The 24,004-nt window shown below is 37.8% G+C and overlaps 3 protein-coding genes across 3 annotated transcripts; 1 reads left to right on the forward strand and 2 right to left on the reverse strand.

Annotated features, from left to right (window-relative positions):
• The first annotated feature begins 383 nt into the window (after positions 1-383).
• On the forward strand, positions 384-8,374 carry atad1b (ATPase family AAA domain containing 1b). The gene is made up of 10 exons (XM_084434685.1): positions 384-611; positions 1,527-1,714; positions 1,901-1,999; positions 4,403-4,523; positions 4,614-4,814; positions 5,055-5,161; positions 5,265-5,354; positions 5,481-5,531; positions 5,609-5,733; positions 7,185-8,374. Exons 2-10 carry the CDS (start codon positions 1,541-1,543, stop codon positions 7,303-7,305), a joined length of 1,089 nt encoding a protein of 362 aa, XP_084290811.1. The 5' UTR covers positions 384-611; positions 1,527-1,540; the 3' UTR covers positions 7,306-8,374.
• On the reverse strand, positions 8,202-16,476 carry papss2b (3'-phosphoadenosine 5'-phosphosulfate synthase 2b). Its single transcript, XM_084434684.1, has 12 exons — positions 16,228-16,476; positions 14,906-15,020; positions 14,398-14,633; positions 14,151-14,289; positions 13,509-13,627; positions 12,371-12,484; positions 11,960-12,071; positions 10,779-10,984; positions 10,539-10,674; positions 10,190-10,458; positions 9,842-10,071; positions 8,202-9,126 (listed from the first exon to the last, which is right to left on the reverse strand). The coding sequence occupies exons 1-12, from the start codon at positions 16,252-16,254 to the stop codon at positions 8,985-8,987; spliced, it is 1,845 nt and encodes a 614-aa protein (XP_084290810.1). The 5' UTR covers positions 16,255-16,476; the 3' UTR covers positions 8,202-8,984.
• Positions 16,477-18,449: 1,973 nt separating this feature from the next.
• Positions 18,450-20,928, reverse strand: minpp1b (multiple inositol-polyphosphate phosphatase 1b). The gene is made up of 5 exons (XM_084434891.1): positions 20,234-20,928; positions 19,805-19,999; positions 19,575-19,672; positions 19,215-19,345; positions 18,450-19,105 (listed from the first exon to the last, which is right to left on the reverse strand). The coding sequence occupies exons 1-5, from the start codon at positions 20,868-20,870 to the stop codon at positions 18,727-18,729; spliced, it is 1,440 nt and encodes a 479-aa protein (XP_084291017.1). The 5' UTR covers positions 20,871-20,928; the 3' UTR covers positions 18,450-18,726.
• Positions 20,929-24,004: the final 3,076 nt, after the last annotated feature.

Below are 24,004 nucleotides of genomic sequence, written 5' to 3' on the forward strand. Positions count from 1 at the left end.
GCCGTTCAGTTTTCATTTTCAATCTGCCAACACTCATTCAGCTATATCAGTCCCTCGCCAGCTCTGGCACAATAGCTGCATCCAAAAGCTTAAAAATGCTGCCTTCGTAAGATGCATTGCAAGGTTATATTCCTTTATCTGATCGATTTTTGAAGGCAGCATAAATGTATCTTTCGCTGCCTTTGATATCCCACAATCCTGTGCTTTCCACCTCATCCACCTCAACAAGTTATTTTGATTAAAGATTACAAAGGCACAGATAAACCATTTATAATAGACACTGCAATATTCCATAAAAAAAAAAAAAAAAAAAGACAAGAATTGTCCATTTTGATGTCATGGTGACTTGGTAATAACCAGGCAATAACGGCGCTCCAGACTCCTATCCAGTTGGTGGCGGTAATGTACCTAAGCCGCTTTGCCAAACGCCATTAAAACTTATAAGAAGAAGAGGAAGACGACGAAGAAGAGGAAGGTGGAGGAAAAATAGCCTAAAATGTGGTAGAAAAGGGGAAAAAAGTCTGATTTCTGGAAGTGAATGAATCATTTTATTAAAAGGAAGCTATATTTTTAAACAATATTTCTAAGACCCAATAGTAAAGACGCTTCTGGTAAGTGATCTGTTTGAGATGCAGGAAGGTCATCAGAACCTCATTTCTGTAACATCAGCTCTTCAGTGAAAATGAAAGTAAACTGCGCTGACACATCATCTGATTATTATAACAAGTGAGATTTGACAGAAATGTGCCTACTTCGAGTATAGGATGCGTCTGTACTGTGTATCTATGCTCATTTAATACTTGCTCCGGACAGAACGTGCCATTTCAAAACGTGCTGCTTTTTTTTTTTAACAGTGAAGCGGTAATTAAGCGCAAAAGCGTGCCAAAGTGAACACTTTATTGAATGTTTTGAGCACGGAGATGAGATTTTTGCCTCTGCCATCACACAGGGCCTGTCCTAATAATAACCACACTTGCTGTCTTTGCACTTGGCCTCTTGTCTACGTAAATGATGTGTTTCCTGTATTTGGCCCAAGTGTTTGAGTGGGCGTGAAGACCCCAAGTGGGTGTATAACTTTTTTGATTTCCCGATGGGACAACACTACGTCTTAGTGTTGTAAAGATGCAAGTAGCGTTTTTACAGTGCTTTATTTACACATTTAGATTTTCTATACTTTGCACTTTAAAATGTCTTGTTTAGAAGTCCCTATGTAACAGAAGATACAATTAATTGAGGTGTTTCTAATTGAGTTAGAAATAGCCGTTTATACAATGTATACACTGTGCTTTACAGCCAAATTATATGTAATATCTATTTAATTTAACTTACACTAAAAAGTCTTGACATCTCACGATTTCAGGCCACACGAGTTCCTTAAAGTGATGCATGATGGGATATTTTTAGCCTTTTGAGTATTGGGACAGGCCCATATTTTCATCTGAACAGCTTCATTTATTCTAGATGATTTTTTTTGTAGAACCCCCTAGATTTTTAATTATACTATTTGTATTGTTTTTCTTTTGCAGGTAAATGTGAGAAGATGGTATTAAAAGAGATTCCAACAGACAATATTACTCGCCCTTTGGGCCGGAATGAGGTCATAGGTTTACTCTTCCGCCTCACAATATTTGGTGCCGTCACTTATTTTACAATAAAGTGGATGGTTGATGCTATTGATCCAACAAGAAAACAGAAAGTTGAGGCACAAAAACAGGTATGCAGTTTAATTTCAGGGAAATATAAATTTGTGTGATTTCCAGACATAGAAAAGCAATGTAGCTGTTTAGATGCGGGTCCAAGTTTTGAGTATAACTTAAGTGCTGGTTTATAACTTTTGACAATCCTTAGCATCACCAAAGGCTGGAGTTTAATAATGTGAAGTTTTGTCGCCCCCTCACAGGCAGAGAAACTCATGCGGCAGATTGGAGTGCAGAATGTGAAGCTTTCTGAATATGAGATGAGTATTGCAGCTCATCTTGTGGATCCGTTGACTATGCAGGTGAGGAATGATGTCACCATCTGACTTTATTTACCAGTAGTTAATTGTCTCTGAAACAGTCTACTTTTGTTTTGTTAAAGGGGTCATATAATGCCATTTTTGTACAAGCTAATATGATTCTTTGGGGTCTAAATTAAAAGTTTGTAATATACTTTAAAGGGGTCATATAATGGTACATGCACTTTTACAAGTTGATTGCACTGAAATGTCTGTTGGCAGTGCCTGTACACAACCATCCTATCATGATAAAAATCCATCCAGTGGTTTTGTTTTAATCTCCTTATATGTTTGACCATCTCTGAAATCAAGCCGTTCGATATTGTGACGTCATAAGATCGTACGCCCCTCCCGCTATTGTGATTGACAGCCGTGTTTCAACACAAGACCCGCCCTGAGCAAGCTGTGACAGCCGTCGTCATAGTAGTCCGCCATTGTTGATATGCTGGAGTAGAATGGCGTCTAAGCGATTGTGGTGTTCTGTTCTTAGATGTAATAAGGAACACAGCAGTCATTTGGATGTTCCTAAATCCGAGCCGTTGAAGAAGCAGTGGCTGAGTTTTGTTTTTGAAGCGATATGCCCAAAGGATTGACGCGGGGATTCCCTCACGGGGATTCCCCACGATCGTCTGTGCTTTCATGTTTGCGCGAATCATTTCACACCAGACAGCTTCACAAACGAGAAAAAACGGATCGGTACCAACTTGTTCCTGCTGAACCTCCAGAAGATGTGAGTGTAATGTTTTATTAACCTTTATATTAGTATTTATATTAATCTTTGCGAAATTTGCAAACCTTGCTGCAGGCTTCACGATGAATGCGTCTAAGGTTTACACTCAGTGTACATTACGGCATGTTTTCTATGTACGACGTTCTCAATATGATTCATAATCCCACGTTTATAACGAATAAAACGTGGTTATTGTGTTAGATACGGTCAGAGAATGTCTAATACGGTGTACCCAGAGAATGTCTAATATGGCGAGAAGTTTCACTCTCACTACACTTCCGGCTTCTGAACTGGTTGCAGTTCCACTCTGATTCCATATGAGGGCGCTCACAGGACGAGTGCAGAATGAATGGAGGTCAATGGCGGTATACCCCTCAAAATCCACTTTTCTCAGGATATAATTTTTTGTCTAGTAATTTGAATGTTGTATTCGAAAGGAGATGCAAAGAAATTACACATTGCTGGGTGTTAGATTTTTTAGAGTCACTTATTTGCTTTAAAAAAGTCTTTCAAAATGTCAATGACGTCAGAATGCTGACGTCATTAGCAGAATGCTAGCGTGTTATGGGCAACAACAACTCAACCTGTAAGAAATCAAAACGACATAAGTACTCATTCATTCAACTTTCGCCCTAAAACCCATGTTGAACTTGCAAAATCTACAATCACATCTGAGATTTCTCAACGGCAATCGGGTGAAAGAGACTAATTTAGCCGTCTAGCCCTATTGACTCCCATTCATTTTGCACTCATGGCGAGCGCCCCCAGTGGAACTCTGGTGGTACTACAACCAAAATTCGGTACAATAGGGCTTAATAGGGAGTGGACAGGCTCTCCGTAGACGGGCTCTGGTGTACCCACAGAACAGAGGGGCGGGGTGAGCAAAGCTCATTATCATTTAAAGACACATGCACTGAAACGGCGTGCTGAAAACAGAGCTGTTTTTGACCAGGTAAAATTAGTGTTTTCTTACAATACTAATGAGAATTTTTAATTAAAGTATATTACAAACTTTTAATTTAGACCCTAAAGAATCATATTAGCTTGTACAAAAATGGCATTATATGACCCCTTTAATTAAAAATTCTCATTAGTATTGTAAGAAAACACTCATTTTACCTGGTCAAAAACAGCTCTGTTTTCAGCACGCCGTTTAAGTGCATGTGTCTTTAAATGATAATGAGCTTTGCTCACCCCGCTCCTCTGTTCTGTGGGTACACCGTTTCTAACACAATAACCATAACGCGTTGTTCATTATAACCGTGGGATAATGAATTATATTGAGAACTTTGTACATAGAAAACATGCCGTAATGTACCCTGAGTGTAAACAGCCGCATTCATCGTGAAGCGTGCAGCAAGCGATTTGCAAAGATAAATATAAATATTAATATAAAGGTTAATAAAACGTTACACTCACTTCTTCTTCTGGAGGTGCAGCAGGAACACGAATAGTTGGTACCGATCCTTTTTTCAGTAGCAGCTTCTTAGCAAAACCAGCTTTATACTGACCCTCGTTTGTATGATGTATGATGTACAGGCACTGCCAACACACATTTCAGTACAATCAACTTGTAAAAGTGCATGTACCATTATATGACCCCTTTAAGAGAATGCAAGTTACACAAGTCATTGTAACACATGTTACATTGTTACACAAATCATGTGTGTCCACAGATTACATGGCATGACATTGCAGGTCTGGATGAAGTCATAACTGAACTGAAAGACACTGTTATACTTCCGATCCAGAAGAGACATCTGTTTGAAGGATCCAGACTTCTTCAACCTCCCAAAGGCAGGCACTAGGATGAAAATGTTTCTATAAAGTGCTTTTAAGCTCAACTCCACACTTTATTCTGAGGTGGTTTGCCTGTCATCTTCTCAGGTGTGTTGCTGTATGGGCCTCCAGGCTGTGGGAAAACTCTTATAGCCAAAGCTACCGCCAAAGAAGCTGGATTCCGCTTCATCAACCTGCAGCCTTCCACTCTCACTGACAAATGGTACGGAGAGTCCCAGAAACTAGCCGCAGCCGTGTTTTCTCTGGCCATCAAGCTGCAGCCCTCTGTTATCTTCATCGATGAGATTGGTAAATGTTGATTTTTATGCTTTATCCACCCCTAATATTGACATCCCAGTAGTTATCAATTTAAGCTATGCTTTTAAAGCTAGATCTCTTTAGCTTAATGGCACATTTATGAATCACTAGAAGTCTACTTTTGAACCTAACTTGGTTGGTTCCTGTTGCTCCTTTACAATCACATAATATGGCAATAAGTGGAAGATTCTGTATACTTGTCATTTTTTAAATGAACTTATATTGTCTTAGATTCCTTCTTGAGGAATCGCTCAAGTTCCGATCATGAGGCCACTGCCATGATGAAGGCTCAGTTCATGAGCTTATGGGACGGGCTGGAAACTGACTACAACTGCCAGGTACAATTCCGCATCTTTGTGAGGTTTACTGGTTTGATCAGTGACTCAAGATCCAAGTCAGGTTCCTTTTCTATCTGATGTGTTGTGATTGTGTTTCACAAAGGTCATAATAATGGGAGCCACCAATCGGCCACAAGATCTTGATTCTGCTATACTCCGAAGGATGCCTACAAGATTCCACATCAATCAGCCTGTAAGTTCACTGATTTTAGCTCAAAATATGTTTGATGGTTTAAATGAAATGTCCAGTTTTACTGTTGAATCATTAAACTCTGTAGTGATTCTTATAAATGATCATTTGTCATTTGTATGTATTTAGAATATAAAGCAGAGGAAAGACATATTGAAACTGATCCTGGAGAATGAAAATGTAAGTATTTATGAATTGGACTGTTGTTGCTATTGAAAGTTGCAAATGCTGAAAGAACATTTTCTCATTTTCTGAAGGTGGAGTCTGCCGTGGACTTTGGTGAAATTGCAAAAAAGACTGACGGCTTCTCAGGAAGTGACCTCAGAGAGATGTGCCGAGATGCTGCTCTGCTTTGTGTGCGGGACTTTGTGCACCAAGAAAGGTAAACACTTCAGGCCTTGTCCACATTAATACATTTTCTTTTGAAAACGCATTTTTTTCTCTCTGTTTTGGCCATCCGTCCACACTGAGACGGCGTTTTTGTCAACAAAAACTAAGCTTTTTCAAAATGCTCGCCCAAGTGGATAAATGTGAAGTGTTGTAGTGTGGAATGGGATAACGAAGGTATTTGAAAACAGTGTCATATGTTTACTCATGTGAATGCATATTGTACCCATAGATATCTATGGTTGTGCCTGCTATTCACTTTCATAGTGTTGCTAAAGAATATAAATGTTCCTTTGTATAATCGACAAATTACATTCCTGCAAAGATGACAGAAAATGTACTCGCAATTGCTTTCCTGTGGCAAAACATGAACGATGTTGAACATGCGTTTTAGACCAAACATGGAATGGTGATTTTGAGTGTGACCTGGATGCATCAGTGAGTGGTGGGATATTTTGCTAATTAAATAATCGTGCCAGAAGAATAGCATGAGAACTGTCAGCTCTCTCTGTATCATCTTGTGAGCTTTTATTACGTTTTACCCATGCGCAGTAAGGTGATTCAAGTGCTTTCAGTCGTTTCAGTGTGGATGAGCAACTTTTGGAAAACGCTAGTGTGGACGGGGAGCGTTTCATTTCATTTTGAAATGGAAACACCGTTTTCAAACGTATCCGGATTAACGTAGACGGACGCTACATGTACAGTGTACCTCAGACTCCAAAATAGCACAGAACACAACAGGCTCTTTTTTTTTATCTTAAGTTTGAGGCTTGTCACCTTTACATAATGTCTAGAGTCAATAGTTTACATTTATCCCTGTATATCGAAACAATCTACATTGTTAAAAGCGCTATATAAATGAAGATGACTTGACTTGACATTTGAAACTGTATGAAAATCAAGCATCTTGTAAGTTCAGACAGGCCACGTCAGCCAAGCTCGCATCAGCTGATAGCCAGCTGTTCCTGACGTGTACCACTCCAGTTTCGACCTCTATCACAGCGGCCCATTTAAATTCCCATTCCTTCAGCATTTCCTCCATAGCATCGCTGCTCACAATCAAACTCCCTCCTCCAACCCCAACTCCACCCAACCGAACCTGTAATCAATCTGACTGTCATTTTGTTTTTCCGTACAGTTCACTACATTGCAAGCATTTTCTATCATGTGTTTGTATTTCCACAACTCGTGTAATTGAGAATTGTAATCATGCATGCATAAACTGGTTCTGTTCTGTACCCCAGCGGGGTTTGACTTGCTGCTGTCCCCGCTCTGTCCAGGCATAGCTGCATGGACAGGCGTGGGAGTTTTGCCCAGAACAGAACCATACCGCTAACACTAACTGCATGCTATAATTGTAGTAAATTATATTTACTTGACAAAGTGGTCCTGACTTAACTTGCATTTGCGGTGCTCTGTTATTAATTTTTTTCCATCCCATGACAGTCCAGTGGAAGACTTCATCCGCCCAATCAGGCAGGAAGACATGCAGAGGGCAATCGAGAAGATGAAGAAGTCCAAATCTGCAGGAGTGCAAGAGGCGTTTATGCACGTAGCACTGGACTGAATGTGATACTGCTGTTTTAAAAAACATGAAACTAAATTTGGTCTGTTTTTCTTTTTTTATGGCATATGTCATGTTTTGTAAAAGGGGGAACTCAGGATTTATTAATGGTGGAATGGATGCTTTTTTCTCTAATCATCTTTTTTTTGCACTGTCATTTCCATGTTCTGTTTTTGCCATTCAATCAATGAGCCTTACCTCTTAAGTAAATGGTCACATTTGAGTCAATGGGACAGTTCATGAAAGATTGAACGATTTACATAAACCTCATTCTGCTTGTGTTCCAAGAATGAGATCCATTGTGTTTATAGGTTTGGGTGGTGTTTGTTCTTTATGAAGATGGGCAACAGTGTAGTGACTATTTCCAGTTATGCATAAGGCATCTAATTTCCCCTGCAAGAATTATTTTTTACATCAACGCTATGTAACAATTTAGCTGATCTGTAAGAACAAAGTGTGTTTAGTAACAATTTTAACAACTCTCATCTGTTTGTTTTGCCCCAGTGATTGAATGATTTAAATTATAAACGCATAGACTTGTTGGCCTTTTACATTGAATAAAATGTTTAAGTGTTAAATTTAGCCCAGATTAAAGAGAGTGGGATGGCCTGTTGTATAAATATTTATTTGTGAAACATTAAATATACTTGCACAAATATTTAGGGCAAGTGACAAGCCACTGCTGTTGTTATTTCTGGGGTTTGAATGAGTGATGGAGAGAAACGGTTATGGATTGATGCACCATTTTAGAATGCTGGCAATACAAGGAACAATTGTATACAAGTATTTTTCAGTTATTAGGTTTCCTAATCCACAGTAGTCCATTTAAATCCGTTTAGAAGTCAGAATATATGTAAAATGTTTTGTTTACACTGTATAAGAATTGGATGACCATCGTATTCTTTTAATTACGTTTATTGGAATTACTGCCCGATGCACATTGTATCAAATATTGTAAGAAATGACAAAGTGTAAATCTCGCAAGTCCATACATTTCCTGTAAGACAATAAATATGTTTAGGTTGGTCCAATAAGAAAATGGCAAGTCAATAAATATGCTCTTGTTCCTTCACATTGGATTCCTCAAGAGTTTCATGTTTATGCATTCAGCACAAATCTTTCACATTCATACATCACTCTTTACAGTAACTCGTTCATTTGGGAATATAACAGTAATGCCACTTTTACATTAAGGCACATGGAAGTACAAAGAGATGGATGTGCAAGACAATACTGTGGTTATACTCTACTGCCAGTACTGAATGTTTTTAAATTCTTACAAAGAATGTTATAGAATTAAAATAGAACCTGTGTACACAATGAGAACAAGACATTCTCTACTGGTAAAAATACTGCCAAGACAGGCACTTATCCGAATAAAATTCCAGTTGAGGTAGGCAAAATATTGGTCCCATTACTGTCAGGCATACTTTGATCAGACTATGTATATAACACATTTGAAACAGCAGTAGCTGTGTAGTTTGATCCATCTATGCTTTTATACTGGGCGATCTCAGGAACAAAATATACTGTATTTTAAAGAAATTTGCAGGGGATAAATATAGATAGCATTTATCTAAAAATGTGGTACATATGAGTCTAATAAACGTATTTATCTCACTACAATGTAGGATTGTAGTATATAATGCACCTTTCTATAAACTGGACTGTATGTCTTGTGTTCACTGGTCCTTCTGCAGAGAACTATAGTATTCAACTAGGACTTTCCACGCTTTGGGGGCCATGAAACCATCAGGGGGGTTCTCTCCGCTGCGGGCAAGGCTCCTCATTTTGGTCCCTGAGATGAACTCAAAGTCACCATGTCTGAAAAACAGAAAAGCTGTTGACTTGAGCTGCAGCTTATATACAAATCAAGTCTATAAATATTGATACTGTAATGATTTGAATACTTATTCTGATGAACAATAGTGCACAAATAAAGTTCAAAATGAATGAAACAGAGAGCAGTCAAGCGACATGACAGAGGAATATTATTAGATGTCACTTTAAATAAACACAAAGCTAAATGCGACAGTCTTTATAATGGGTTTATGTGATCACTGGGTAACATTTTATTTTACAGTGTCTTTGCTACATGTTACATGTACTTGCTATAATAGTATATTATGTTATACATCCAGAATATATTATGCATACATACAACTAACCCTAATCCTAACCCTATAGTAAGTTAATGTTCTTAATTAATATTAGTCAGTACTTAATTGTATAATTACAATGTGTAACCAAATATTATTGTAGGTTAAATTAAAGTTGTTATAAGATTGATCATGTTCTGTAATGTTAAAAAAAATGACAAACAGAACAGACAGAATTTAAAAATTATTTTAAAAATGATGGCTTTCAATACCAATATATTTAAAGTTAAAAAGCTGTGCATTAAACATTTAAAATATACTTCATCTTAATTCTACATTAATTCGGGGGTTCGATGAATAAATATATTTATTATGGCAAATTTAACCTATTAACAGCCATAATATATAATATAATAAAATGAAATGAAATATGTACGCACCTTTCCTTGTCATAGAAGTCCATGGCCTTCTTGACTCTGTTGTATGCAGCAACTCTGAAGGGAATAATCTCGAGAGAGGTGAGGCCTGGTGCCATGGTCAGCACTTTTCCACCATGTGTGGGCTCATACAGGTCCTTCTTTGTCTCCGGGTGGGGCATACCTGCTGGATCTCGCCCTACAATGTAAAAGTTGGCCCCCGCGATCATCCTGGCCCGACAATGCCACTGTACCTATAGGAACGTTCAGAATTTTTGCCCTGTTCAGAACTGACTTGACTCACAATTTCAATTATTTGTATTAAAAAAGGTCTTATTTGTTTCAGTGTAACATGTTCAGCTAGAGTCTGACCTCTGTAGGCCCAGCATACATCATGGGTGAGGGGAAAATGGCCACAATTGTGTTCTCTGGATCCAGGACTCCTTCCTCTAGCACAGCAGCATGCTGTCTCATGCGCCAGTCCAGCGGTACGTCGTCATCTTTTGTCCAGCCACCCAGAGGGTGCAGAAGCAGCACGGGCTTCTTGTAGCCTCGCTCGAGCAGACGGCGCTTAGTGTCCTGCATCAGGAGCGCATGGCCGTTGTGCACAGGATTACGCAGCTGGAATGCAAAAATGGCATCTGTGGGGAAAAGACACAATTGCAGAGGGTTTTGTCGCACTAGCAAATAATTATGGGAAGGATCCATGTTTCGCATTTACCTGCTCTCATTTCTTTAAATTTCTGTCTTAGTTCCCGTGGAGTGAGACGGTACTGGTCAAGACCGTCATTCCACCTAAGTCTCTCAAACACCTCCAGGTCTCCACCAGCCAGCCAATCACCACTCTCCATTATCATCTGTGCAAAGCATAAATGGTGTCATTTGATTGGCTGACTGTATTAGGAAGTATAATATACAACTGTCTTTGTCACAGCAATGTCACAGAGATGTGTCCTCTCACCTTAATGTGTGGATGTTGCGGGCATGTTGTCCCCCACTGCCTTGCGCATCTCTCTTCCTTACGATGCTCATAAAACTCAGGGTTGCGCATGATTGCCACTTTTTGACCTTTGAACTCCAGGGCAAAAGCAGTGTAACCGTCCAGCCTCTCCTTGTCGTCCTTGGATACGGGCAGCACAATGGGAACAGACAAGTTGATGATCCCACCTAAACATAAAAGATTATTAATATTACTATTTTTATTTTTAACAATAATATTATTATTATTTAATGTTATGTTGGATATTATTACATTCACTAAATATGCAATCTGAATAACTAGGTAAATGTAAATTATTAAATATTACTAATTAGATGTAGATTATTATTAAATTAATATTCAATATTAAATAAACCACCGTTCAAAAGTTTGGGATCGGAAAGATTTATTGTATTTGAAAGAAGTTTATTTAAACAAAAATACAGCAAAACAGTAATATTGTGAAGTATCTGAATTGCTAAAACACTAAATACCATTCTCTGAACCAAATTCTCAATAGCCTAAAAATATTTGTCACTAAAAAACATTTTGCACTGTGATGCATTTATGTCTCAAAACTTTAAACACAGGCAATTATATTATAATTATAAATATATTGTATAATTATTTTGTATATATAAATACACACACATGCATGTATATATTTAAGAAAATGTGTTATTTATATATATATATATAATATATATATACAAATCATGTATAAATATGTATAAATATATATATATATATATATATATATATATATATATATATATATATATATATATATACAGTATACATCCAAATATTTCTTAAATATATACATGTGTGTATTTATATAAACAAAATAATTATACACAGTACACACACATTATGTAAACAAACTTTTAAATTGGATGGGATTAATTGCGATCAATCGTTGCACAGCCCTAATTTATTTAAAAAAGAAATATTTTTTAATATTATAAATGTCTTAAAAATAAGTGTAAGTAAGTATGTGTGTGTATTTGTGTGTATTAGCCTATATAAATTTACATATTCACACACACACACTTGTAAATATATAAATGTAATATGTAAATTTAAATTTTTTCTTTGAAAACAGTAGATACACAATAAAACTATATTGTTGAGGGTGATGATCAGTTTGAAAATGTATTTACCATCAAGCAAAGTTCCAAAGTGCAAGACTTGCAGGAATTCTCTCTCCCTCATGAATCCCCTCAGTGGAGTCGCCCACCCCTCAGCCAGAACCTGCACCCACTGCAAATCCAGCTACAAGACCAACGAGAAACACACAAACAGCACTTTCATTTTATCTCATGACAAGAACGACAGTTTGCCACAAAATAACAACTATGAATTACGACAGTTCATATTTTTCTACAGTAGTTATTTCAGTAGCTCTAGCAGAACGTAAATTATGAAGTAGATTTGGGTTTCCAAACACCAAGTTACAGTGAAAAGCTCTCAGTTAACTGAACTGTGAGGAAATGCCTGTGGTGTAACAAGCAGGGCAGTTGATTTCCACAGCAGTAGTAGGGCATGTGTGTGTTCATGAAGGGTTGCATTACCTCCGTGATGGTTACAGTGGGGAGTATATTGGCATCACTCAGCACCAGGTCCAGTTTGTTTTCAGGAACAAAGAGCTCATTCACATCCTCTGTCACACCAGTGGGCACAATATCCTGTGAGAACAAATCATCTGGTCAGTGGCGTTTCAACATCTCTCAAGAGAATACTGACAGTCTGTCAGCTGGCACAAAGAAGGGGACAACTGACAAAACACATTGGGCCCTATTTTAACGATCTGAAAAGCAAGTATCAAACGCAAAATGCAAGTAGCTTTGTGGGCGGATCTCGGGCGCTGTTGCTATTATACCGGCGGGATAAATGCTTCTTGCGCCTGACGCAAATCTAAAATGGGTTGGTCTGAAGTAGCTACATTACTCATAGGTGTGGTTTGGGCGTAACGTGAAATAAATCCACCAAATAAACCAATCAAAGCGTCATCTCACATTCCCTTTAAAAGCAGTTCCATGGCGGATTGCTATTATAACGGCAGATTTGCCAGGAGCGGTTCACAGCCGAGGAGACCGACGTTCTCGTCAGGGCTGTAAAAGACAGAGAAGTGACATTGTATGGGGATGGGAGAAACCCACCCAAATTAGCTTCAGTTAAACAGGCGTATAATAATTTGGGTGTGAATGTGTAAGCTAGATTTATGCCTATTTTTTCACATCTTCATGGGCACCACAACAATTTCCCTTGTGTGGTAATATTTGTCCTTGTATGGTTTGCAAAAATGGGAACTGCTGCCTGCGTCTGTGTAGATGAGAGGAGCAAAGTGTATGCACGTTGTGCACACGCTACATTATGGCCAAGCATGCACCCTTAAAATAGCATCAGAATAATGTGCCACTGACTTTAGACTAGGTTTTTCCGGGTCTGTGGCGGAATTGTTTTCTGAAACTGCAAAATAGCACCAGGGAACGTTTGCCGCCGGAACACACCTCCTCTTTTCGCTTAAACGCCCCCGGGAGCGCAAGTTCATTCCCTAATTTACCGACGTGCGTCTGTGGAGGGAGAAGTCTGCTGTGCGTCGGGTTCAGAATAGGAATAATACACGCGTCGGTGTACAAAGTCAATTGCGCTGGGTGCAAGATAGGGCCCATTATCTATTTAATGACCAGAAATGAAAGACTGACCCACCTGTTCCTTCAAGAGATCCACTAGCTGATGAATGCAGTCATTGACAGTGAGCTCTCCAGTCTTCAACACGAGCTCAGGGGCTTCAGGTTTCTCATAGTCAGAGTCTATTCCTGTAAAACCTATGTGAAGCAAAATGTAGTTGAAACATTTTCAAGATACTCTCAATTTAATCACATTATTGGCAAATGATTGCTCCGAATTAATAAAGGGATAGTTTACCCAAAAAGAAAATTCGGTCATCATTTACTCACCCTCAAGTAGTTCCAAACCTGTATGAATTGCATTCTTCTGCTGAACACAAAAAAAGTTATGTTGAAGAATATGGGCAACCAAACATTTGATGGGCCCCATTGACTTCCATAGTATAGAAAAAAATATATTATGGAAGTCAATGAGGCCCATCAACTGTTCAGTTACAGACGTTCTTCTTTTGTGTTCAGCAGAATAAAAAAATTCCAACAGGTTTGTAAATGATAATAGAGTTTTCATTTTTGGGTGAACTATCCCTTTCAGTCCAAAACTAGTTTTTACTGTGTAATGTTTTCAATGTTAAAATATTCTCTTCTATTCAAGATAAATATGACGAGACAGCTATAAACCATGCATTTATAGATTTATTTTCCTGAAAAATCTTCAAAATACCTTTAATCTCTCCAGCGCGGGCCTTTTTATAAAGTCCTTTGACATCTCTGCTCTCACACACCTCCAGTGAGGCATTTATAAACACCTCAAAGAATGGCAGACCTGCATTCTCATGAATCTTCCTGGCATCGTTTCGATCCTGTTGTGAGCACACGTAAAATCATCCTCTTAATGCATCCTGTTGCAGAAATTATAAAAGAAATTCATACAATTTGGGAACCTCTGATATCACTAAATATCACCAAACCTTTGTAAATGGAGAAATGAAACTAGTGATGCAAACCAGCCCGGCATCCGCAAACAGTTTGGCGACCTCAGCAATACGTCGAATGTTCTCTTCTCTGTCGGTGGCTGTGAAGCCCAAGTTCTTATTCAAGCCATGTCGAATGTTGTCACCGTCGAGCGAATAGCAAGGAATGGCATGGGAAACTAGATATTCCTCCAAAGCAAATCCAATCGTAGTCTTTCCAGCACCAGACAGCCCTGTAGCGAACATTTTTAGAAATAAGCTAAAGCTACCCACCCTCAACTCACAGAAATACACTTTTATTGTATGGAAAAATTGTATGGCAGTATTTTATGTGAATAGTGACTGAGATCATTCAACCTAACATCTCTGTTCCATATAAGAAAGGAAGTCATACAAGTCTGAACATGAGGGGGAGTTAATGATGAATTTTCATTTTTGTTTTGAGTGAACTATCCTTTTAATCCATCTAATTTTCTCCTGGAAGTCTCACAGGAGAAATTCCCACCTGTCAGCCAAACAGTACATCCACGAAATCCAGCTCTGGTCCCAACCACTTGGCCACGCTTGCTTCTACTCACATGGTGAGCCTGATAAACAACATTGGTTGCTCTCTGCATGTCCTAAAGTGGATATACACGATATACATGATGTGAAAAGTAAGATTGAGAACAATTTGCAAATCTGAGCCTAAAGCACCATTTCCATCTTTACTGATAACGACAGTGTGTTTCTATAGAGACAATGGGTCAGGTTCGCAAAAGTGTTTGTAGGGATAGTAAACCCAAAATACAAATTCTGTCATAATTTACTCACCTTCATGCCATTACAAACCTAAAAGAAAATATTTTGAGAAATGTATCAATGTTTTTTTTTGTCCATACAATAGAAGTCAATGGTCACCAAAACGATTTGGTTACCAATATTCTTCTAAATATTTTCTTATATGTTCCACAGCAGAAAGACATACAGGTTTGGAACAGCATGAAGGTAAGCAAATTATGAAATAATGTCTATTTTTGAACAAGCGGTCCCTTTAATTTTAACTTCTATTATTAATGTTAACTTCAGGACTGATGAGGGAGTGGCTTTGGAAAGAGAAATGAAGAAACAAAAAGGGCCATTCATGCAGCAGGACCATGGAGAGGTGGCCAGTTGGATCAGAGCCATCTCTCTCTCTCTCTCTCTCTCTCTCTACCCAGGCTCCTTGGATACACAGGAAATCCCAGCTTGATGCAAGTAACCCTGAGGTTTGTTAATTCCCATTGGTACACAGTGTCCCTTTGACTGAGGATATGCAAAATCTGGCTTCATAGGAACTGATTACAAATAACATTAATCTTCCATGGAATTTGTGTGGTTATAGGCTATTGCAGAACCAGAAAACACTTCATGTAAAACAAGTATAAAAAACGTGACCCCCTAACAAAAAACACCTAAACATAACATCAGCCATTCAAATGAATTTAAGCCCAATGTCAAATCAAGACAAGTTAATGAAAAGTGTAAACCTGAATCATAACATCCTGCCACATCACCAAATATTTTCAATATCCTTCCGACAGCAAACAGTTATTTTAGTGACTGTCACTCCATATTTATCCAAGTTCCCGAAGTTACACGGATCAGTCGAGCAACTCTTACTTTGTGTGAATGTAGCCTAAAGCCTAAAAAAAATAAACTGTTTTTTTTTTTTAAACCAATACTAGTAATACAAAATACTTCCGACATGTTTTTAAAGAAATTTCGTAATTCGTATCGAAGCAACTTTTAAAAGTTTAGCGAGAAAGAAACAAAAGGAAGAAAAAGGCTGAACTTCAGCAAACATACCGTTCTCTGTTTTTTCAACCCAGACATGATGTCACAACGCGAACACGCTGGTCAGAGCTTTCTAAAAAATATGACCCAAAGTTTAGGGACTAACACAGAATACAAGAAAGTGAAGTTAGTGGAAGTCAGGATAAACTGGACACGTAGCACTCAGCGTTCTTCCTGAAATCCTCCCACTCATCAGCGTGCGCTGCTCACGTCACCATCACGACTACACACACTGACTACATTGATTCTCAGTTACTACTCAACATCTCTCTCACAGCACACAGAGAGTAATACAACACAGATACATTAAGATATAAACAGTATTGAATTATTACTGCTGCTCTGATCTGGGGTTGACAACTTCCATCTCAATCTCAGCCAACCCACATCATGGATGGACCCACTAAAAAGAAAAGAAAAACTTTAATAACAATAACAAACATTATTATAAAAAAAAAAAAAAAAAAAAAAAATGCACCACATTAACCACATATAATGAATCATTTTTTAAAGGAATGTTGGTAACACTTTACAATATGGTTTCATTAGTTAACAATACATTAGTTAACTACTTTAGTTAACATGAATTAAGAATGAACAAGACATACAGCATTCATTAAGCTAAATTAATGTTAACTTCAACATTTACTAATACATTATTAAAAACAAAAGTTGTGCTTGTTAACATTAGTAAGGCTAATGCACTGTAAATGAACATGAACAAACAATGAATGACTGTATTTCTATTAATAACATTGTTAATTCATGTTAGGTAATACATTAACTAATGTTAACTAATGAAAATAACTTATTGTAAAGTGTTACCAAAATTTATTTTCGAGAAAAAACCCTTTCAGTGTGTTTACAAAGTTTGAGTTGACTAGTGCAAATGCTATTTGGCATATTTTTTATTAAATACTAATATAGTACCATTTAATTAATTACAAATTAAATTATCAGCATAACAATTTGAGTGAAATTCAGAATGTCTCAGTATTTGGGTTGTCCTTTTTTTTCTTTCTTTTTTTTACTGAGAGCAGCACTGGAGCAGCATGAACTCCACAGGTTTGTGTGGTGGGTCACTGTGTTTTGATTTGAAGAGACAGAAAACAGCATAATAAAAAGAATACAAACATCCCCATCCATTTAAAAAAAATTTTTTTTGTTTTAAACAGTCAGATCCCTCACCTGTCCCACAACAAATAAATAATAGAAAACAAATATACATGCAATATACATGCATTTGATGATTGTCATCATAATTAACATTTGATAGTTATTGACAGTTAAAATAAATATATTGCTTTTGTTTGACATTGAGCTGTTTGAGGGTTTATTTTATGAGGACAAAATAATTCGTTTTACTTCAATGTATTGAAAGGCTTTATAGATAACTGAAGAATTGGAGGATCTGTTTCAGTAGCAAACTGTGTGTAGCTTCAAGAGAGCAACCATATAAAATGAAGAAAAACAACACAATTGTTTTATTTTGTTTCATTTCATGTGGAATGTTTGTCTTGATGAATAAGAGACTAGAGGGAATATCACAATTTCAAGGTTTTGTGGGATGTTGTGAAGCAGTTTGGTTGTTGTCTTTTTGCTGGTCAGACAAAGTCATTGTACTGGTTAAACAAATCATGTGCAAAACAGAAATGTTTTTTAAAAAGTTTTTATTTCTTTTGGTCCTGAAATCCACCCTTCTGCTGGGCCCAGTTGTTCAAAAGAAATCTGATCAGATTTCGTTTATCGGATTGGATCAAATCTTGAAAATGAGCTCAAAGGATTCTGAAATCAGATTAGATCACAAAATCTAATCTTGTTTTTTTGGCTTGGATCCAACAATCAGTATGCGTTGTTCAAAACCGATCAGAGTTGAACCAGTCAAAAGTAGTTTCCGTTAATTGCATCCCTTATTCCCATGTATATTTGTTTGTTTTTGTTGCTCATTGTGAGCTTTTAAAAACCGCGACAAAAGTAAAATGGATTACCTGATCCTGGATAGCAATAAATGGGATAATTCTGATCCGGATTAAACTTTCTGAACAACTGGACCCTGGAATCAGGATAATCCTGATATTAATAAAAAGTTGTAAACGACACATATTGAAGGTTTGATCCAGATCAAAACCAAGACTGGATTATGTGATGGAATCCAATTTCAGAATCCTTTTATTTTCGCAACCCATTTTCAATATTTGATCTAACCTGATAGCCGGAATGACTTTTATAAAAACCTAACCGTTTTATTAAAATAAAACAAATTACAAAATTACAAATGATTTGGCACTGCATTTCTTTAGTACTTTGGCAAATAAAACAAGAAAGAACACAGAAATCATTCTTAAAGCACAAATGTACACCCCTTGGTAATTTGGTAGCATGTATAATAAATAAAACAATATTTGGATTTCCAACCACAGTATGAAAATAATAATAGAATCAAAAGTGAAGATACAGTCATTGCAAGTGCACAGTAATTGATCCCTGTAATCCACTATTTAATAACCTGACTCACAATTCAGTGTTCCTGAGATTTGATTGAGGCACATCACATTCCTTATTAAAATCACAGCCATGAAGGAGCTTTGAGTAATGCTTTCTGACTGTTTCATACAGTGGAGCCGAATGATTCATGCTGGGAAAAGTCATGGGCTTCTCATTGAGAAACAACTGTACTCTAAATCCATCACTGCATTCATACAGGACAAAGACTAAGTTCGCAGCATAAGGTACAATCTGCCCGGAGCGGAACATGCGATTGTGCTGCGAAGAAAAATTCTCTGCAGTTAGAGGGTTTTCATCCTTGAAAAAGGCCAACAGAGACAGCAGAGGCAGCAGGGTCTCACCATGACCAACCTGGATAGTGGCAGTCTTTTTTACCTCTCCAAATCTGTCAGATTACAGGAGACACAAGTGAACACATAAACATCTTTAGCATGTTTAATGGAGTAAATACACCATAACTGACTGAGAACGGGTCCACATCTTAATCTCCTTACCTGTAGTCATTAGCAGCCTTATCAAGACGCTTGAAAATATCATGAAAGAGAGGGCAGCTGGATTTACGGTTGATGTCATGTCCGTATCCCCTCTTCCAGTACTGTTTCAGGTCACTTTTATACTCCAGGACCTAACAAGAGGCCAAAAACATGTTACTGAAAAAGAGAAACAAGCATTTGGTCGCCAAGGTAAATCCAGTTGTGAAATAGTGAATCAGGGCACTGATTACAGTACGCAATTACTAGACATTCTACGACCCCACAAACACCACAGCTGACATGGAATTACACTATGAATCCTAATAACATTCATTAAATCCACTGAAATGAAAGTTTTCAATTTCCAACCAACATACATACTTGAGCATCAGACTCATCCAGCAGATCGCACCATGGAGAGTTCTCCGACTTGATGGCAAACTCATATGAGCACAAAAAGAAAACTGCCTCTGCCATATCTTGGAAGAAAATTTAAATCAATATCAGGAAGGATCTTCGTTATTGAGTATTTTAGTCTACAGATTAACATTAAGCAACTTCAGTGAACAGTGAGATAAAACTGTACACCGTAATTTAAAAAGCAAAATTACCTGGGGTGATTTGATTGTATGGAATCTGAAGGCGGTTGGATATTTTCATCCGTACTGCATCCATTTCTGCCGAAGATTTAAAGCGTTCTACCTCCTTCAAAGCTGTTTTATTGTTCTCAACACCTTCAACAAATCTCTCACAATGATCAAAGAATCTCATGAGTGAATCATCCACATAGTGTTTGTAATCCATATCTATAAAACAAGAAGTATGGTTAGTTGAATAACAGTTGAATGACCAAGGACCACTACTTCAACAGTAAAGCTTGCAGGATCATCAACCACAGCTGGTGGAGAGTTATTTACATACAGATAACAACTTACACTTTATGGCAGATGTGCTGAGGATGTGTTTCAGTGTCTTTAAATGCCAGTTGTTTGGCCTAAAAAAAAACAGCTAACGTAGTTAAGAAGGGACATTAAGCCTACCCTGAACATCCCAGAGTCTGTGCAGACCCTCTTGGAAAGCTTTAACACTATCAATACAGCGGTGCTTGGAGCTGGTGATGAACTCAATGCGGTTTGCGCGGAGGAGATCCTCAGAAATCAAGGTGGGGAATGACTGTGCCAGTCTCATCGCCAAATGCCTGTGGTCATCTCGCCCTTTATCCACCAGTCTGCCGTCCATGTCTTCAGTGTACCACATCTTCCATGTTTTCATTTTATTAAGCCAAGACGCTGAACCCGACGCGTCAGACACGACCAGATCAAACAGTCGCGCAATCTTTTTCACATTTTTTGTGGTTGGATAGCGTGTCCCATGACGTATCACCGACACCATATGAATGGCACGGCAATCTGGAGAGGGGGGAACCAGCAGCGATCTGTTTACAAATAAAATGTCATCTAATAGATGTGGATTCACTTCCTCGTACCTGCCTTTTGTTCCAAAGTAATGCGCTATCGCCGGTATCGTTGGCCTGGCGAGTTTAGATAATGACAAACCAACCATAACGCTCAAAGAAGTGAAGAGAAAGTTAATGAGGAAATAAGTTATTTTCATTTCTGGATGTGTGATAACTATTCCACCGAAAATACCCGTAGCCTGCTCACCTGTGCATTTCATTGAGTAAAATCACCATACGCCCTGCCGACTATGATGACGCGCACTACATGTGAAGCCAGCCTCAAAAACAAGATACAAAACCTTCCGGGTCAAACACACAGCAGATCTGGGTAAATAATACACAACTGATAATATGAGGAAAGCATGTAATAATTGTTTAATTTCAAAATGAGTACAATGCAACATTTGGGAACTATTACATGTTTTAAAAGATTTCATTTAAAAAGTGTCTTGTGCTACACTAGATGGCGGTGTTGTGCATCACTTTAATGTAGTTTAACTGATGCAACCACAAATATCTTTTTACTTAAAAATATAATCAAAAGCCAAAGTTTTTAGTCATATTTACAGGGTAGGGCATAGGCTACAATTAAATGCTTGGAAATTCTCGCAGATAAAGACAACAACAAGCAAAAATTAACAAACAGTGCAAACATAAATCACAGACAGCTGACTAACAAAACCATGTAAAGGCAGCTGCTTATGTATAAAGTGTGTGCAGTGCTGTATGTTCTTGAATGTATAAGTTGTGTATAAAATAAGTTATGTAATTAAGCGTAGAATTAAAATGTAGAAGTAACATAGGCTAAATGAATGGCTTCTTGAGATAGAGGCCTAGCCTACTGAAGTGCAGACTGTAAGTTATACATACAAGATGAGATATGTCTGGTTAAGTTTAAAGAGTGTGAAGGAGTCATATATTTATATGTCAGAAAGAACAGTATGATTGAGCCGTCTTAAGGCATTGGGTTAGAAGCCGTCTTTGAATCTTGATGTACATGTGCTGATGGACCCTATACGCTTTCCAGAATCCAGTGGGCAGACAGGAGAAAAGTGATTGTGCAGGGTGACTAGAGGCCTTATGATGTTTCCAATTGTTCTGAAACATTTTTAGAATAAATGTACTATTATGTCCTAACATGTGTGCCTATTATCTTTTGAGCTGCTGTCACCACCCTCTGCTCAGCGTTCTTGTCCTCCAATGAGAATGGATTCAACATCACACCTGTAAACTTGGTCATGACTGCTGTGAACATATGAGCTTTCTTCATTTCTTCATTCCGAGTGATTATATTTATGGATTATCAGAGAGCTATACATCTGTTCACTGCAGTAGAAGATTTCCAGATGTGCATCATATGTTGTCATCAAGAGGTTAAACTGATTTATTTATTTTTTAATATGAGATGACAAAATATACATCAAATTTAAGCACCCATGGTGGTTTAGATTTAATGTCACCATTACACCTTGAATGAAACTGAAACAACAAGCTTATGCTGTGTTCACGTCATAACTATTGTTATTTGGAAGAGATGGAAACCTATGACGTAGGAGTGGTTTGTGACTTGAATTTATGCGTTTCAGTGGCAATACTATCAATGCCGAAATGAGACTGCAGCAGTCAGGTGGTACAGGTCAGTGCTCTTTAAGTTATGTTCATTATTATTGTTATTATTATGTGCTTTGAGACATGAGGTAGTTTACTTGCAATGCCTTAGCCGTTGAACAAGCGTCTGAATGCAGTCTCAGGAAAAAAGTCGTGATGGTTCCGTGAATCTATGGTGTTGAAGTTGCAATCAATTTCTTCCGTGTTGAATGAAGAAATTATGATGAACCTGCAGTGGTAATTTGACCTGTTACTGTTGAGAAAGTTACACATGGCTTGATGTTTTGAGGCCTGCCAGAGCAGAAAGGAAGACAGGGAGGGGACATGTGTGGTAGGGTGGTCCTTATTTTTAAAGTCTCCAATTGCCATGCTCTTAACCCTTCAAATAGTTCCTTTATATAAGAAAATACAGCATGCCAAGTCATGGCAGTAATATAATAATTACTGGTAGCTCAATTGCTTTAAACTTTCTGAGATTTTGATGATTTTCGTAAAAAACGATCATTTGAATTGGTATTGTACTTGGCTAGTAAAATTCCCAAAAAATCGCCACATATTCCTAATGCTCCATATATTCCTAAATATGTATTTTAGATGCATATCTCAGTTTACTTATTGTAGAAACTAAATCCAAATTAATCCATCCATGACCTGGTTTAGCAGATTTACCTTTCCTGGTGGAATCAATACATATTTCTATTGATGATCACCTTGGTTATTGTTTGGGTTTAGAGCACATTTTTTGTCTGAAGTTTAAAATCATTGGTTACCCGTAAGCCAATCACATAACGTTTGGTTATGGCGTGTGTTATGCGCATGCTCAGCCGCATCTAACTTCCACTGTAAACGCATGTATGATGCAAAAACTAAACCATCGAGCGAAATACCGGAGTGAACATGGCTGTGAACGACTTTTGCAGATTATGTGAAGTAAATCTACGCATCCACGGTACAATCAGCGTCTACGTCACGGCTCTCAGCCCGCCCTCTGTTCGTTGATTGGCCCGGCTGTTTTCAGGCCGGTGGAAAACTGAAAGATAGGCTGCTATCTCAGACTGACTACAGGAGCGAAATGAAATTAGCGGAAGTAGGAAGTCTGACGTAGTCAGGCTAGCTATCTCACACACTCTGAAGAACAATTGCAGTTTCTCCTTCATGTGGTGGAAGATCAACGACGGATCTATCCAGACTGCAAAAAGTCAACACTGGCTGCTGAGCATCAGAAATGAGGGATTGTTGAAAACTTTGTGCTTTTTTTTAGATTGTTGTCATTGTTGTCATGTCAGTGTTGCTCTGATTTCAATAAAATGTAGTTCATTTGCAGCAACTTTTAATATTACTTGCATATCACAATAACGCCGCACAGCTTAACATAGGCAATCTTCCACATGATTGAGCTACATCTAAATATCATTTTTTTGTCAACATTTTTGCATATTTCCAATTTTGAAGTTAAAAGGAACAGTTTAAGAGGTTAAGACACTAACATTTTGCACACAAAAAAAATTGGACTTGATAAGGACCACCCTAATGTGCGGGTGGGGTGCTCTTTAACCTCTGAGGGAGGTCACTCCTCCAGGGGGCCAGTGAACCAGATAGGAACTTAAACATTGGAGGGAAAGTTTATAACCCTTTGTCTTCGAGCTTGGTATTTTGCATATGTAACTGGATTAGTAGTTTGTGTCCCTTCATACTCAGATTTAATCTAACAAGAATGCAATGCATGCTATGAAGAGGTGATGTA

This window comes from Rutilus rutilus (assembly GCF_951802725.1).
Source record: "Rutilus rutilus genome assembly, chromosome: 16".
Lineage (NCBI taxonomy): Eukaryota > Metazoa > Chordata > Actinopteri > Cypriniformes > Leuciscidae > Rutilus > Rutilus rutilus.